At 39.5% G+C, this 15376-nt stretch overlaps 1 protein-coding gene and 1 long non-coding RNA gene across 7 annotated transcripts in view; one reads left to right on the top strand and one right to left on the bottom strand.

Moving 5' to 3' along the window:
* Positions 1 to 17: 17 nt before the first annotated feature.
* Positions 18 to 15376, top strand: part of LOC139809890 (uncharacterized) — a 44126-nt gene continuing 28767 nt past the window's right edge. Inside the window, exon 1 of the long non-coding RNA XR_011731208.1 lies at positions 18 to 433. This is a non-coding gene — a long non-coding RNA (uncharacterized lncRNA). The remainder of the gene's footprint in view (positions 434 to 15376) is intronic.
* Dscam3 (Down syndrome cell adhesion molecule 3) overlaps positions 2935 to 15376 on the bottom strand; it is a 100216-nt gene continuing 87774 nt past the window's right edge. Inside the window, exons 12-33 of one of the 6 annotated variants that reach the window (XR_011731207.1) lie at positions 14812 to 15081; positions 13294 to 13439; positions 12316 to 12751; positions 11642 to 11935; positions 11282 to 11512; positions 11056 to 11211; positions 10909 to 10979; positions 10531 to 10774; positions 10304 to 10450; positions 10029 to 10190; positions 9727 to 9943; positions 9560 to 9648; positions 9226 to 9405; positions 8863 to 9051; positions 8605 to 8790; positions 8030 to 8477; positions 7583 to 7806; positions 7337 to 7505; positions 7055 to 7218; positions 6825 to 6927; positions 5884 to 6150; positions 2935 to 5408 (exon numbers count right to left, since the gene is read on the bottom strand). Coding sequence is in view for 5 of the 6 variants with exons in the window: in XM_071773128.1 (XP_071629229.1) it covers positions 5357 to 5408; positions 5962 to 6150; positions 6825 to 6927; positions 7055 to 7218; positions 7337 to 7505; positions 7583 to 7806; positions 8030 to 8477; positions 8605 to 8790; positions 8863 to 9051; positions 9226 to 9405; positions 9560 to 9648; positions 9727 to 9943; positions 10029 to 10190; positions 10304 to 10450; positions 10531 to 10774; positions 10909 to 10979; positions 11056 to 11211; positions 11282 to 11512; positions 11642 to 11935; positions 12316 to 12751; positions 13294 to 13439; positions 14812 to 15081 (4367 nt within the window). In the remaining variant the exon portion in view is untranslated. Of the gene's footprint in view, positions 5409 to 5883; positions 6151 to 6815; positions 6928 to 7054; positions 7219 to 7336; positions 7506 to 7582; positions 7807 to 8029; positions 8478 to 8604; positions 8791 to 8862; positions 9052 to 9225; positions 9406 to 9559; positions 9649 to 9726; positions 9944 to 10028; positions 10191 to 10303; positions 10451 to 10530; positions 10775 to 10908; positions 10980 to 11055; positions 11212 to 11281; positions 11513 to 11641; positions 11936 to 12315; positions 12752 to 13293; positions 13440 to 14811; positions 15082 to 15376 lie in introns of those variants that run through there. The other 5 variants (XM_071773128.1, XM_071773129.1, XM_071773132.1 and 2 more) reach the window with 5 other exon arrangements.

Here is a 15376-nt window from a genome sequence, read left to right as displayed (position 1 = left end):
AGTGGCACCCCGCGCCGCCGCGCGCCGCGGCCGCGCCGGCGGCTAGAGCGGCCGAACGTGATTGGCAGGATTCGGGGGCTCGACTCTCTAGCCGCTAGCCAATCGCGTTCGATCTCTCTCCCGACTGTGCGTGCGGCGCTGCAAGCCGCAAGCCGGCGCAGTAATACGTGACGCGTTCAACGGCCGGTCGGTGCGAGACACGTCGTCGTTCGTGTAATTCCTTTCTCGCGAACGAAAAGAAATCCGGTTACGGAGTGTGTGTTGCGAGCTGAACGTACGCCGAATATTTCGTTCCTTCTCGTGTCGACTGCAACGAGTGGGATCTTGTTGCTGAGCGAGATGAACGCCGAATGCCGTGCTGGACGCCGCGGCCGTACGTGTCACCCTCCTGGCTGTGATTTGGCGGGTCATCTCCTGCAGCGCTCCGTGATCGGTGAGTGAATTGTGTGTGAGATACAAATGATTCGAAGCGCGATACACCTGAATCTTAATAGAATCGTTGTCTCGCGTGTCTCGCAGTGAGACGATAACCTCGGATTCGCGTCTCTTGCCTCCGTGCTCCGTTTCGATTTCTACTCCGAATGAGTGAATCGCGCGGGAAGATGTTTCAGTGAATGGCTCGAACCTCTCGTTAAGCGCGGAAATTAATAATTAATAGAGTAATTAAAGAGAATGATCGCGCGTTTGGCGTTCCCACCTGTTGCTTGTCGCGATCGCGAACGATCGTGAACGAAGGAGCGACTGGAGCAAGCTTTGCTCTAAAATGCGTATGAACGTCGAGAGTGCGAATTAACAAGCTCAAATGTGCCTCTAAGAATACAATTTCATTTTTCGTTAAAGAACAGGCACGTAATTCACTCATTTCACTTAATTTGTCGTAAATGTTTCAAATTTGCACGTGTGCTTCTTTATTTCTCATGAAGAAAATTTACGTTAAATTGTGTCGTTTTTTTTTAAATTTCTTTGCGATCGTTCTTGCAGCGCGGTGATCGCGCATACCATAAAAGACGCTGTACCGTCGTCGCCGCCGCCAAGATACTTACTTAAAAATTATAAAATATATTATTTTCTGTTGCTTGTCCCACAAATATTATTCGTTTTGCTTACAAAATTTTTCATAAACGATCCTATTGCTTCGTATTTTGTGCTCTTATTTTGCGTAAGATTAATTTATTAGCAAGAAAAAGAAAGAACGTTGTTGCAATTGCGTTAAACATCGCATTTGGGCGCTGTTGGTTCGTCATCTCGTTGACTGTTCCGAGAATCCTCGAAGTCATCGCAGTGCCGTGTGTCTCGAGATCGAGAGATATGAAATCGCGTTCCGGAATATGGAACCACGGCGCGATGCCGCGTTCAAGCCTTGCCGCGTCGTTCGCGAGTGAAAAGGGACATTGTAAGTACGCGTAGAATAACAGCAAGTGTCTCTCGCAAAGTGCTTGAAATTTTTCGCGGAGAGTTGTAAAACATCGCGCCAGGAATCCGCGCGTCCCGCACTAGAGGTCTTACGATTTTTTCGTACCTGTTACCATCTGTACGCTCGTGGTGGTTTTGCTCGTTCGTTATTTCGCACATTATTTTCTCGGGATGCATTAACGATGGAATAAATTCGTCGTGATCATTGTCTGGTACGTATACGCATGCATGTCGTCGTTCTGCAGTTAGTTATTTCGATTAAATATTTTCCAATGTTTGATTTAGGGGGATAGGTATTATAACATTTTCCAATTTTGCGGACAACACACGCACGCTTTACGCCACGATTGGCATGAGGAATTGTCCTTAAATCACGACTGCTTTTACTTTTTAATAGCTCTTAAATTAATAAAACAATTATTAAAAGTGAATAATTGTTACCGACCTTATGTAAATGAAAGATTGCCTTTCACTTTTGGAGACTTTAAGAAAGATTATTTATCATTAAAGGCAACTTGGGCCAAAATTTGATTAACTTAATCGGCGATTAATTCAACCGGCAAAATTGCTTGAAGCAAAATTTTTATACAATTCATTGTTTCTAATTTTTTTTCGTAAGTTAAATAGTAAAGCATTAATAATTTTGATTTATATCAACAAAATAGTACAGATATTATTTAATAAGTTAAGTACTGAATAATTTTTTATTAAAGTTTGATCAAAACTCCAATAAAATCATTTTATATGTATTTCTGATAATATCTTTGTCATAATAATGGTACGCTGGCTTAAAATATATCACTGATTAAGATACGAAACTGCTAATACTTACGAGGATTTGCTTAAAAAGTTTGTCGTGCGTTAACTTGATATAAATGTTGCAGAGAAGTTTATGGTAAAAAAAAGTATAAGCAGTAATAAAGAAATAATAATTACGCTCATTATTATTAATATCGTTCAATTTTGGTTTAGGAATTCTCCAGCTAACATATCATATTTTAATAATATTTGTCCTCTTGTCTAAAATCTTCGAATTTTTTACGCAAATATATAGAAACTTTACATTATTACATTTATATGCCGTCTGATTTAATTTGAATTGTTAGAAATTTAAAAATACACAGCCTAGTAAGGCCAAAATATTAACAGTTTACCAATAGATTTAAGTAGAATATTGTGGCATCAAGCTGATTCTGCATTAAACTCGTGTTCTGCGAGGTGTTCTGCCACACAGAGTCTGCCGATATAATCTGATAGCAGATTGTTAGCAGAAACTGAGTAGAATCTGTCATTTCATCAAATTCTTATTCCATTCAAATGGAATATATCATTTAAAATATTTAAATAGTTCGATTTCTGAAATCAGTCTGTCATTATATTCCGTTAACGGATTCTGTTATGTTTCTGCTAGCATTCTGCCTATCCGAGAGGGAAGGTGATGATAAACATTAAATAAAAATTCTAAAAGGTTTCTCACGAAAAGGTGTAATCCCTTATCGATTTTAAGAAAACAACCATATATTGCAGTTCTACCGCATTGTAATTTGCTCTTTTTATTTTTTTTTCTTCATGAGTGTACACATATTTCTCGGTAGATCGTCCCTTTGGCGTTATACAAATCTCAGAATCGTCGAAGTTGTCAAAACAGCCTCTCTTTAGCTAAGCTTTTTCATCGTGTATATAATTTTCGTGTTGCTCCATATTTGCTTTAATTATTCGAACGGACAGTCTTGATTTCGCAATTCTATCTGTGCGATGGATTACGACAATTACGCTGATATTTTCTTAAAGTGACTCTTATCGCACTTGTCCCAACTGTTTAACCGGCAGTTTTGCGATTGCGATTGCTAATATGAAATGAAACATACACACATGCTCTTCTCTTCCAATATTATTTTGCCTCTCTTGCGCTTGCTCTAACTATTCCAACGTCTCTCTCATCCTGTCGGAAGCAGATGAATCGTGAGAAATTAACGATCCTTAAAACTATGCCAATTTCTGGGAGTCCGGCATTACAGAATGAATCACCGCCGATTCTCTCCTCGATTCATCCATCTTCTGCAGGATGACTGTTGTGATATCGATCGCGATACATTTCGCATAAACTCTTGTCCGAGATGAGCGCGAAATTCGCGCGCGCGAATCTCGAGAAATCGTCTGATCTTCTGATCATCTCCATTTATATATACATATTACATCTACGCGATAACCCGTTATAAAGTAACAAGAGACGTATATCATATGAATTTTCTTGAGATTCCTACGAGACTTAGTCAACTGTCTTAAAAACAACCGCGAGAATAATTCTAAGCAAGTCTTTGTCTCTCTTTTATTAAAGTAAAAGGGAAATGAAGAACGTCGCGCGTCGCATGGTTCCGTTTGTTTCTTTCTCTTTTTGAGCGTGATCGGAAGTGTCGCTCGATCGGAACGATTAACCGTTTACAGCCGGTTTCACCATCTTCGATTAATTTAATCGGCGCCGATCAAATGTCAACCATGATTGGTCAATCTGCTTAACGACAAATGCAATTGGTCAGTTCCAATGGAATAATCGGCCGATTAAACTAATCGGAGATGGTGAAACCGGCCCTTTTACTCTTGTTGGCAGAAATCAATTTAAGCGTACTCGGTCAACGATCAGTCTCACGTTACGGGAGAGATCTTCGAAAAGAAACCGAATCTCCGGTGAGAAGCTACAGTTTTTTCGATCGCTCTATGCTACACGATTCTCGATCTTGTCTGCGGACATACTATGACTCTCTGTGCACGTGGTATTTCATAATCGTTAGCGTTATTTTACGATCACATCGATAAGTGTCGTTTCTCAAAGAGCAGTTATTTACACAGTTAAGGCGCTAGCCGCTTCTTATTCGGATTAATCGATTCGTAAATACTATTTGTTATAGCGCACAATTACGTTCAATTAGGATAGAGAAAGGAGCACACGTAAGCCTTCCCTATCTTCCCAAGTCTCTTCGTTTTTTTTTTCTTTTTCATAACGTTCTTAATACTATACATTTCTAATAAAGTTGACGCTATTCGAAAAATCGTTCGTGGAAAGTCGGTTTCGTAGTTGAATTGCGTGAAATCGAATCGAAGCACTTTCGAATTTCAAACCGAGAGCAATTTGAGAACCAATTTCCGATTGTCAAGATTAATAGGAATTCAGTTTCGTTTCGAATAAACGTTCGTCATTATAGCTTCGAATTAATTGACCTATTTCTTACGGGGATAACGTGTAACGTGTAACGCTGCGGTCGTTGCAGCGTTTTTTAAAATCTTTTAAAATGCAATACCGCGAATAATCGGTCGTTCCTATAATCATACGTAGAATAGCTCATTAATAAGTAGATCGCACTAGTGAAGCGGAGGTACTCGCATGGAAGTTGGCGTTCACCCTGTATATCAATAATTGGTCGTCGCGAAAGTAATGGATCGGTCAATCAGACTTTTTTTTATCGTAATCACGTTCCGTACGGTAATCGTAAGACAATGTAATCGTAATTCGGTGATAGAAAGGATAAATGCTATCAAAAACGTACAGTTAATCGAATGCTTCCGTTACTTCTCGATTGCTTAATTGCATCATGTGTATATCGCCGACAGGATTTGGTGTTCTTTTTTTTTTTTTTTCGAAATTCGGCGTTACATACGTGGCACATACAGGGTTATATACGAAGGCCATGTTTTGTGTATAATAACGGCAGTATTTGGCGCAACGCAGATCAGTTATTGAGACGCCTCTTCGACACAAATGGACCTGAGGAGTCTCTTATATCCATCTCCATTAAAAATTAAATTGTCTCTCACGCACTCTTTTCAACACATTAAAATTTTCTTCAACGGCGACGGATAGTTTCAAGAAAAGAGACGACTTGTCATCTCTCTCTAAATAATGTTAAATCGTCCGGCGAAGATACCAAGTCGAACCAGCGAATCTCGATCATACGTGTATAGTGAATTCTTGTCTCTCTTGCTCCTTCCTTTGCTGATATCTGCAACAGATAACGCATATGTTTTTAAAAGTATTTTATTTAAATTCTCTCTCTTATTAATTTTCATGTATCTCGCATTCTTCAAAACGAAAGCGAGTATATGGTAGTCATTTTTTAAATGAATCAATGATATTTCAAATTTATTCAGAGAATGTTTTATTCCTCGTCTTGAATATTTGATATTAACTACCTTGATAAGTAAAGGCTTTATTAAATAATATAATCTACTTGATGTTACTATAAATGTATATATATGGAAACATATAATATTATTAAATACAAGCCAGGTAGCAAGCGTTATTTGTCGTCATTTTGACATTAAAATGACAATTGACGACAAATAACGTCAGCTAGCTATAATACTACTGATATTATATAAAAAGTATCAGTATCCCAAACAACTATCATTTTTCCTCAAATTCTCATATATTATACATGTGTATAACGATAGTCGCGAGACATCCTATATACAAACAAATAAATTTCCGAGGATTAGACCGGTCTCGGCTGCTTGGTACTCGGCATGCCTGTTTACGGAGACTCGTGCCGATACCTAGCGAGCATAGATTCGACGGCCTCAATCGGAAGTCTGCCCAAACTGCCGCCGTGACGGGTCCCGGCTGATAAACCTTGCCATTCGCGATCGCGTTCGCGATCACGGTCACGGTCGCACTCCACGTCGCTCAATTCGCGGCTGTCACTGAACCCGGTTGGCGGCAATAGTGTCATATCCTCCACCGAACTGTCAAACAGATCAGCGGATACATTTGTCGAGTCAGAAGGAAAATTTTTCTTTAAAGTTTGTGACACCGTTGCCTGAATTAAAAAATTAATAAAATGCAGCTTTAACTAAATACGATTAATCAAATCCCTTATTCGTAAAATAATGTTTCACGATGATTAATTATAAATTGATGATGTCATTATCAACATTATCTTTGATATTATCTAAATTAAATATATATAGGATGAGGTGGTACATACACATAATACATTTTTTATACGTGTAAGGATAATTTTTTCATCGGTCACGTAAAGGTTTAGTTAGATTTTTTCCCAAAAATACGAAAATTTTGTTATGTTTATTAGCGAACATATTAGAACATCCTTAAATGTTTGGTATCCTTCGTCGTATAAAATATGAGGCTCTAGAATGAAGCGCAATGACGTGAAAACTCAATATGTCATATATGTATCACAACATACTCTATCGGGATATATGTATTTTCAACATGTCTCTTGCAATAATAATCATAAAATAAATATAAATAAATGTTTGACACTCGTAAAAAATTTCTAATTGCTAAATAACTCGCGTCATTGCGCTTCTTTCTCGCGTCGGTGTGAAAACGATAAGAGGCCGATATCGAATAGTCAAGACTGAGTGCTATGTGGAAACAAACAAACCTTGGCTACCTGCGAGTAGACCGGCTCGGCTGTCGGCTTCGTCGTCTCGCGAGTGAGGGCGAGCCTTCGTTGTTAGATTCCGTACTCGATTCGACACCTCGCGAAAATACATCTGTAAAGAGAATCGCGTTGTTATACACGCAGATTTATTCGGGTGCAGCTGGTTTCCTCGATAAATTATTTTCTATGCGATTTCTTTTTGTCTACAAAATCGTGAGAGTAGGAATACATAATTGTACCTCTACAAGGCTTTACTGGCACTCTATAACTAGGCCCGGCGCATTCGCCGCAAGGGCTTCCGGACGTGTCGCTCCCGGAGCCTTGTCGACTCGATCGCAGCTTGCTCTCGGCTTCCGCGATGCTCGGAAAGTAGCGTTGCTTGTGCCACCTTGGTGTTTTTGACCTGCGCGTCAAAGAACACCAGAAAGAGGAAGAGAAGAGGAGAAAAATAGGGACGCAAAAACGCGAAACGGATTTCACGAAGAGTCAGAAGTTAAGAAGCGGCGGGAGAAGCCAGTTACCTTTCGAACTCCACGCTGGATCTGTCATAATCGATAGTGTTGATGTCCTCGTTCTCCAAATGACCAAAAGTCTTGAATTGCATCGTGTAGTCGAGCGTCGCAGTTGTGACCGAACGATTCTCTCTTCCGGGAACGCTAAACGTGGCGTACGGACTTATCTCATACATTTCTGTGAAGGATAACAGAGCATTCGTAAAGATGCATTCACGTTACACAAATAACTCATTGCCCCGCGAACACACATACCAGATCCGTGATCGGCGGATTTGTGATTTTCTTGCTTCACGGGCGAACTAGTGTAAACCTGATGATTACGTCTGTTGTCTCGTTCAGCCGTCGACTTGAGTTGTACGGTCGACATACAACTGGACAAGTGATGATGTTGTTGCTGGTGCTGTTGTTGTGGAACTATTCCTAAAGCTTGTTGTTGCTGCTGTTGTCCCGGTAACATCTCGCCTAGATAGTTCGCTCTGTCGAAAAACAATGTTAAAAGAGCGATTAATAAGAATCTGATCGTGGCGGGTGGTAAAGGCTCGTATCCTCAGTTCACTTTTATCATAAATGCGCGCATTTAGCATATAGTTAACGTTACATATACCGTAGAATTTTAGAAATAAATGCGAGCAGATAATACGGGCCTTTACAAAGTAAATAAAGTAAAATAGAGTTTCAAGAGCCGGGATTATGCTTTACCTGCCGTTACGTTTAAGCATGACATATCCCAGGATAACGGCAGAAACAACCAAAACGATTGCGCAGATGAGCGGTACGATGACATACAAAACTTTATGATTAGGCACAGTCTTCTTGATATCGTCCTCCATTATCAGATCGTTGGGCGGACCGATACTGACTCCGCTTAACGTGGTCGTGGCAAACTCCATTTGAGCCTGAGTCGAGCCAGCGTCGTTGTGAGCCGTCAAACGTAAACTGTACCACGATGCCGTTTTTAAATCACGAATCACGACGTTATCGGTCGCTCTACTGGCCACCAAAATCCACGGTTCCGTATTGATTCGCCTACGATACTCGACGGTGTAATATTGAATGGGGCATCCTCCGTTAGGCCAAGATAATAAATTTAATTTCACCGACGTGCCGTTTGCCGAAATAATATCTCTTTCCTTAGGCAATAGGGGCGCTGGAATGTAAGTTGAGGGAAATTAATCGTCGCCGTTTCAATAGGAAAGTTTGTATTAATTGACACTTGAATTTGATTCTAAGCCAAATCGATCTCGTAGCTTATTTTAATAGAATATCTTACTTACCGGTGCCCTTCGTTGTTGCGCTAATTAACGGACTCGGGTCGCCGGTATCGACGCGATTGTGTGCTGTTAAATGCGCTAAATAGGAAGAACCACATTTTAATCCAGAGAGCACGAATTCCGTCTGCTCAGGAGATAAGGCAATTTCTTCCCATCCACCCTGATCCCTCTTGTAGCTTAACACATATCCTGGCATAAAAGAAAGATACTTTACTTATAAAAATACATACGTGACGCGATTATCGGTTATTTTTTCAGTACCTTGTATAGTAGCACCGCCGTTGTCAGGATGATTCCAACGGAATCTGATACTGTTGGTTGTCGTATATTGCAATTCTAATGTCGGTGCTCTGGGTGGCATCACTACAACTAATGAATACGTGATGGAGTCGTCGCCGAATAAGTTGCTAGCCGAACAAGTATAATTCCCTGCGACCGATTGCTCCAATCCTGAAAGACGATCGAGAAGATTATTATGATAATAATTTGTAGGTTAAATAATTTGGATAAAAAAAATAATTAGCTCATGTAATATTATAGATTTCAAATTTGCACTTGAGTTTCTAGATCAAGTATAGTGATTTTGCAAGTAGCGAGGAATAAGTTAAAGAGTAAGATACCTACCGCGTATGTTAAGGTGCCCGTCGGGTGTAAGTTCGTAATGCCTGCCGGTGGTGATTTGATTGTTTCTGTATGTCCAAATAGGTCGTGGCGTAGGATTTCCGACCACTAAACACGACAGGGTGACCGACGATTTTACAGCTCTTCTTAATATTTGCGAGAATGACGCCACTCTAGCGGGAGCTACGGAATGAGTTCTATCAGTTCTATGCTTTTACAATTATACGATAGAAAAATTTACGAGAAGTATATCAGGCAACGTATAAGACGTGCAATAAATAAATTATAAATTTTAATTCTGAAAGCAAATTTTCGAATATGTGATCCCCACAAGCACCTCTGGTATTCGTTGTTTGCGAAACTATGGTGGTCCGTTCCCCTTCTCCGAGACCGGTCGTTGCCGATACCCAAAACTCGTATAATTGCCTAAGAAATTAAGAATCTGTTTGTAAAAAACATTGCGAAAGAATTACAATCAACACGTTGTGATATATTCGTACGTACCTCTCCACTAAATCTCGTAATTCCATCGTAAGAGTATCCGTAGGCGATAATGGCGGTTCGTGCATCGTGTGCGCGTTATGATTTTTCGAGCCAGCTTCTCTGCTATACACAGTGTATTTTGAGACATTTCCGTTAGGCTGCAACGGCGGCAACCAGGAAACTAATATGCTTTCCGCCGTTAACGCCAGTGCTTTAATACCAGCGGGCGGGCCTGGAACTGCAAAAGAAATGCCGAATTGTTTATTTTATAATTTGAGATAACCAGTTCTTCTTATTTACTAAAATTGCATTAGATATCTCACCATCTTCTTCCGTCATACAGAAGATCGGTGGACTCAACGCTCCGTCACCCGCGCCTGTGTAAGCCAATACCTTGATGGAGTAATTCGTGTACTTGTACAACGTGTGTAAGTAAGTGTCCATGCTGGAAGTTCTTTTAACTTCGCCGACCGTCGATATATCCACTGCGATAGGAAAAAAAATTAACATCTAATAATGTCTTGTAAAACATAATAATGATTTACAAGATTAATCTCTTGCGAACATTTTTTGTTCATTAATGTAGCGAGTGACTCACTGTTATCAGTAGGAACCGGCCTGTAATAGACTTTGTATCCTTGAATAATTCCGCCATGCTGATGAGGCGGAGGCGGACTCCAAGACACTTTGACGCTTTGGGAAGACAATGGAACGCATGTCACTTGAGTCGGTGGCGTTTCCGGTACTACGAAACGAATGTGAATGGAGATTTAAATATGTCCGGTCACTGTTGCTTCGCATAGATACGATTTCTCGATCATATACCTCCTTCTTGAGTAGTGCCCACGATGGGAGCACTAGCTGGTCCACTGGCTATGCTGTTGAAAGCTCGGATCGAAATGCCGTATTTCGTAAATTTTCTCAAACCGGTCAGCTGCACCTTTGTCGTCGCCCAACCGTTTACGGTTAAACTTTTGCTTTGATTGACACCCGAAGTCGACGACGAATGTTCCGACCACGTCACTATGTATCCTAGCAGATCGCCGTTGCACGATTCTTTTGGAGGTGGCTAAAAAACAAATACATTTCAAAATGTGTTTTCAAATTGTTTCTCGATTTTTTATAGCATTGATACGTTATTTATTTTAAGAGAATTAATCCTAAAGTACTTGTAAGTCACGTCTATGAATTGGCGTTACTTACTTGCCAACTGACCATGAGCTCTCCAGGCCCGGCAGATTGCACTTTGATGTTTTGCGGTGGTTCGGTAGGTGCTATTGAGATATATCAATGTTATACAATACAGTAAGATTTCAGTCATACGATCGCATTGTCATACGAAGCATTTACCTTCCTCCTGAGTTTTCGCCACGACTGGTTCCGTCGGTCCGCTCGCGTCGATGGAGTTTATAGCGAATATCCTGAAGGTATAGGTAACGGCCGGATGAAGACCACCGACCAGAGCTACCTCTTGATCATCGCCGGTGGTTTCGAACGGAGATAAGCCTAGAATTGAGACAAGTCACGAAGGGGACGGACAGATACCGCGATATCGATCGGGGGTATATGGACGAACCGTTTTGAGTCGGATGTATAGAATTACCGCTATTGGAGCTTCCTGGCGTGTACGTGACATTGTGCGTTTTGACGGGATTCCAATCATCGGTCATACCGTGGCTCAGCGAGCGATATTGTATCACGTAATTTCTTATAGGGCTGTTTCCGTCGAAGGCTCGCTTCCATAATAACCGTATTGATCGGGAACCGATCTCTATTACTTCGAGTCCAGCTGGAGGATCCGGCCTCTCTGTAAAATACAAACATGGTTTGAAGTAAAGCGTTTACGTTGCACGTCGATTCAGATACAGCTATTAATAAAAATTAACGCTGGCCTGTGCAAAATTAGAAGGTTTAGTAATAAAAATGTGTGCTTTACCTTGAACTGCTAAATAAATCAGATGTTCGCTTCTTCCATAAGCGTTATCAGCGGTGCATCTGTAGACCCCGGAATCTTGCCGATCACTGTTTGCGATAGATAATTGGGACTTCAGGCCGTTGTCAGTCTTTATTTGACCGATGCTTAGTCTATGATTGCTCATATCCAATCGATCACTGTTGTGCATCCATTGAACCTCTATAGGATTATCGCCGATTACAGTGCAATCGATAGTTACGGATTCTCCACGGCGAATCGTTACATTTTTACTCTGAAACTCGAATCTCGCCGGTTCTGCAAAAAATCATAAATTTTGATTTGATGTTTGCTCAGCGAGATTTTTAATAATTTTCAAATATCAAATATCACATTTGAAATAAAATTACTGTGAATAAATTAATTGATCTTTAGAGATTTTTATTATTAAAAAAATGATTATTGAAAAAAATGCTTTTTTTATTATTAAATAGAAATTATTTTATTTCTTTCTATTTAATCATGTTATTAAAAAATATAAACTCATGAAGTGTCGATTGACTAATTAACATTTTTGTTGGACTTTTCTGCATTGATGAACTGATTATTTAAACAATCGAGAATGTACTCATATTTCTAGATTTTGTATTGGATCTTCATAATTAATTGGTCGCTGTAATTCGCATAATTATTCTTACCGTGCACTGACACGTATATCACTTTGCTTAGTCCGGATCCGATGCCATTGTTAGCCCTACAGAGATAGTAACCCTCATCCTGCGGACCGGCGGAAGCCGTCCACAAAGATCCATTAGGCAATATCGTAAGTCTACCATCGGAACCATCGACCAGCGGCTGATAGTCGTTGGACGTTCTGCCTCTGGCACGCAGCCACGTGATACGCGGTGGTGGAAAACCTTTGGCCTCGCAATGGACATTTAACGGGTTACCCAGGAGAGTCGCCACGTCTAGCGGTTCGAATATCCATTGAGGCGGTACTTTTACCAAAAGTTCGGCCGTGTGGTTGACCTTCGCGGCGCTATTCGTGGCCACACAGGTGTATTTGCCGCTGTGCCGCGACGACAGTTCCTTGAAGACGAGGAGGCTGAAGAACTCGGCACCTCGCTCTTCAATCTGTAGGGCAGAAACGCGATCATAAATAGGAATATGATTTATGCGAAACATACAAATTAATATATCACGTTATTTTTATTTTATCCTAGATAATAGATAAGTATAAAAGATACATATTTTTCGAATTAGAGGAAAAATAAAAGATATTCTCTCCTTTGCATTTGTGTAAGGCCGTAAAATCGGTAAAATCTCTATCTTATATGCTGTTTTTTAAATTTGCTTTTATTGAGCTTCTATTTGTTTGAAGAACATTATTCACAAAGGCTACTAAATATTTTTTACACTAGTTTTATTACTAGAAAATGCGTATTTTTATTTTCAAGAGGAGAAACTTTTTCGAAGAAAAATATAAAAAGATTAAAAAATTAGTTCTTATAGGTAAAATGTACATAGATATGTACATAGTTTTAAATAAAGTTGCAGTTTGCGTTACTTTTTTATCTTTTGTCGTCGAAGACACAAAAATTAGAGAGAGCGTAGAGAGAAATTGTCGAATATTTCTTCATATAGAGCTGAACTTTGTGAAGTGAAATAATGCTTACGCGAAGGGAAGAAGGCAGTGGCTCGCCATCTTTCAACCAGGAAATGTAGATTGGAAGATCGCCCGACGTCACGCTACAAGTCACTTGAGCACGACTGCCTTCTTGCGAATTCGCGGGAAAGCTGAAGGGACTCATTACTGGTGGACCTGCAAAGTACGCACAAAATGGAAAAGTTACATGTTGCGCTATATTATACTATTACGTCCAAACCCCGAGATTCCTTTCCGTTTTGGTAAAGTTAAGTGAAATAGAGACGCGCGATTACGAGTCGAACGCATCATATAAATCTCAGATGTAAGTCAATGTCCCAAAAGGATACTCTCTGTGCACTCATCGGTCCTTTGTTTCAGATAAAGTAATTTAATCATTATTTGAGAGTAAATTACCTTATACGATTTTGAATGATAAAGACTTGAGGGCAAGAGCTTTTTATATAAAGAGAAAAGAATTATTATTACGGCTTTAGTATACAAATCTTACAAATAATTTCTTTGGAAGCTATAAAGTAAATAATATATTTTGAAGTGATTTGGAAGTGAATGTATGTGGATGATTCGCGGATGTTACATTCGTGCAGAGGACATCAATTAGAATCTTCGTGAAACAGTTCTAATTATTAAATTAATTTTAGTTATTATAATCTCATTGATAAAAAAGCTAACTAATTATATGTATATACATGATGGAGAAAGAATCAGTTGGAAAGTTTTTGTATCTCTGCTATAAAAGGAGGAAAAAAGGGGGAAAGCTGTAACGCGAGTAAAACGGGAAAATTGCCTGTCAGGAAAGTAACAAGATTTTCGAATAAATCTAAATTTTTATTAGTTAAATTTAAATGTTTAAAATTTCCTTGCACTTGAGCTAACAGTTTCTGCTGCTTCCCTTAATTCCGAATGTGTTTCGTAGTAGATTGGGACTTCCGATATTATCTTTTAAGTTATGGAAAATTGATTAGTCAACCGTTTTCCAATTTTTCAAAAATATATCGATTTTTAATAATAATAAAGCAAAGGAAGAATAATTTTGGATTATACCATGATTGTTTTCTTTTTAAATCGTTTTCTTTTTATTTTCACTACTTAAGAATGTGTATCATATGTGTGTGTTTGCACGATTCTCGTTCTGTTATTGAACTCAATAGAACAAAAAAAAATTGTCTAGACTATTGTCTCCTCCACTAAGCAGTAACTGTTGCCCGCTTGGTGTCTATTCATTTCTTTCGCTGTAGAATGGTCTCACCGACAATTGCGCGAAGAAAGGAATCATAAGGTCTGGAGAACGTAACAATACATTGCATCACAATACATATTGCAATCTTTTTCACAACTTTATATTTTCCTGCATTGATCCTTTTGAAATAAGATTCGAAATGCTACAATATTTCTACTCAAAAATATATTGTCGTTAGACAGGCAATACATTTCAGAGCTTAATAAATTATATATAAATTTATGAAACATCCATCTAATTAGTTTTACTTCTCTGTTTCACGCTGACCACTCTTTCGTTCTCACTTACTATTAACAGTTAGTAATATATCCCTGTTGGCAGTCTCCCCGGAACTTGCTCGAACTATACACGTGTAAGTACCGGCATCATTCGGATCTACCGTGAGGATCGTAAGGTGGCCCTCGCTGTCGACCCGCTGCCTAATGTCAAAGGGCAACTCGGCACCACCTCGGGTCCATCCGACCGATGTGATCGGGTATCCTGAGTAAGGACACGCTATTGTAATGTCGACACCAGCGATGGCGCGAACCGGGCCGATCGATCGGATGTACGGCGGTCCTAAAAGTGGTTTCTTATTATAGAATTACCCCGTTTTGAACTCGCTTCCACGAGCTGAATCAATTTTCCCGCTTACTCGAGACTCTCTTCCTTGTCTCGCTTAAAATTTGTATGTTCTCGATATTTGTGGATGTAAATCTAATAGATCTAATTAAAACGCACTCGATTTTTGAAGACTCGATTTAAAAGATTTACGTCAATATTGTGGAAATTTACAGATTAAGAGCTTATTCGTAAGAGATGCTCTCACGCTTAAAAATTATTCCACATCCTAATACGTAATTATATTTGTATG

This window comes from Temnothorax longispinosus, chromosome 3 (genome assembly GCF_030848805.1).
Source record: "Temnothorax longispinosus isolate EJ_2023e chromosome 3, Tlon_JGU_v1, whole genome shotgun sequence".
Taxonomy (NCBI): Eukaryota; Metazoa; Arthropoda; class Insecta; order Hymenoptera; family Formicidae; genus Temnothorax; species Temnothorax longispinosus.
Note: the sequence above shows the minus strand (reverse complement) of the source record. Positions and strands in the feature narration are given on the sequence as shown.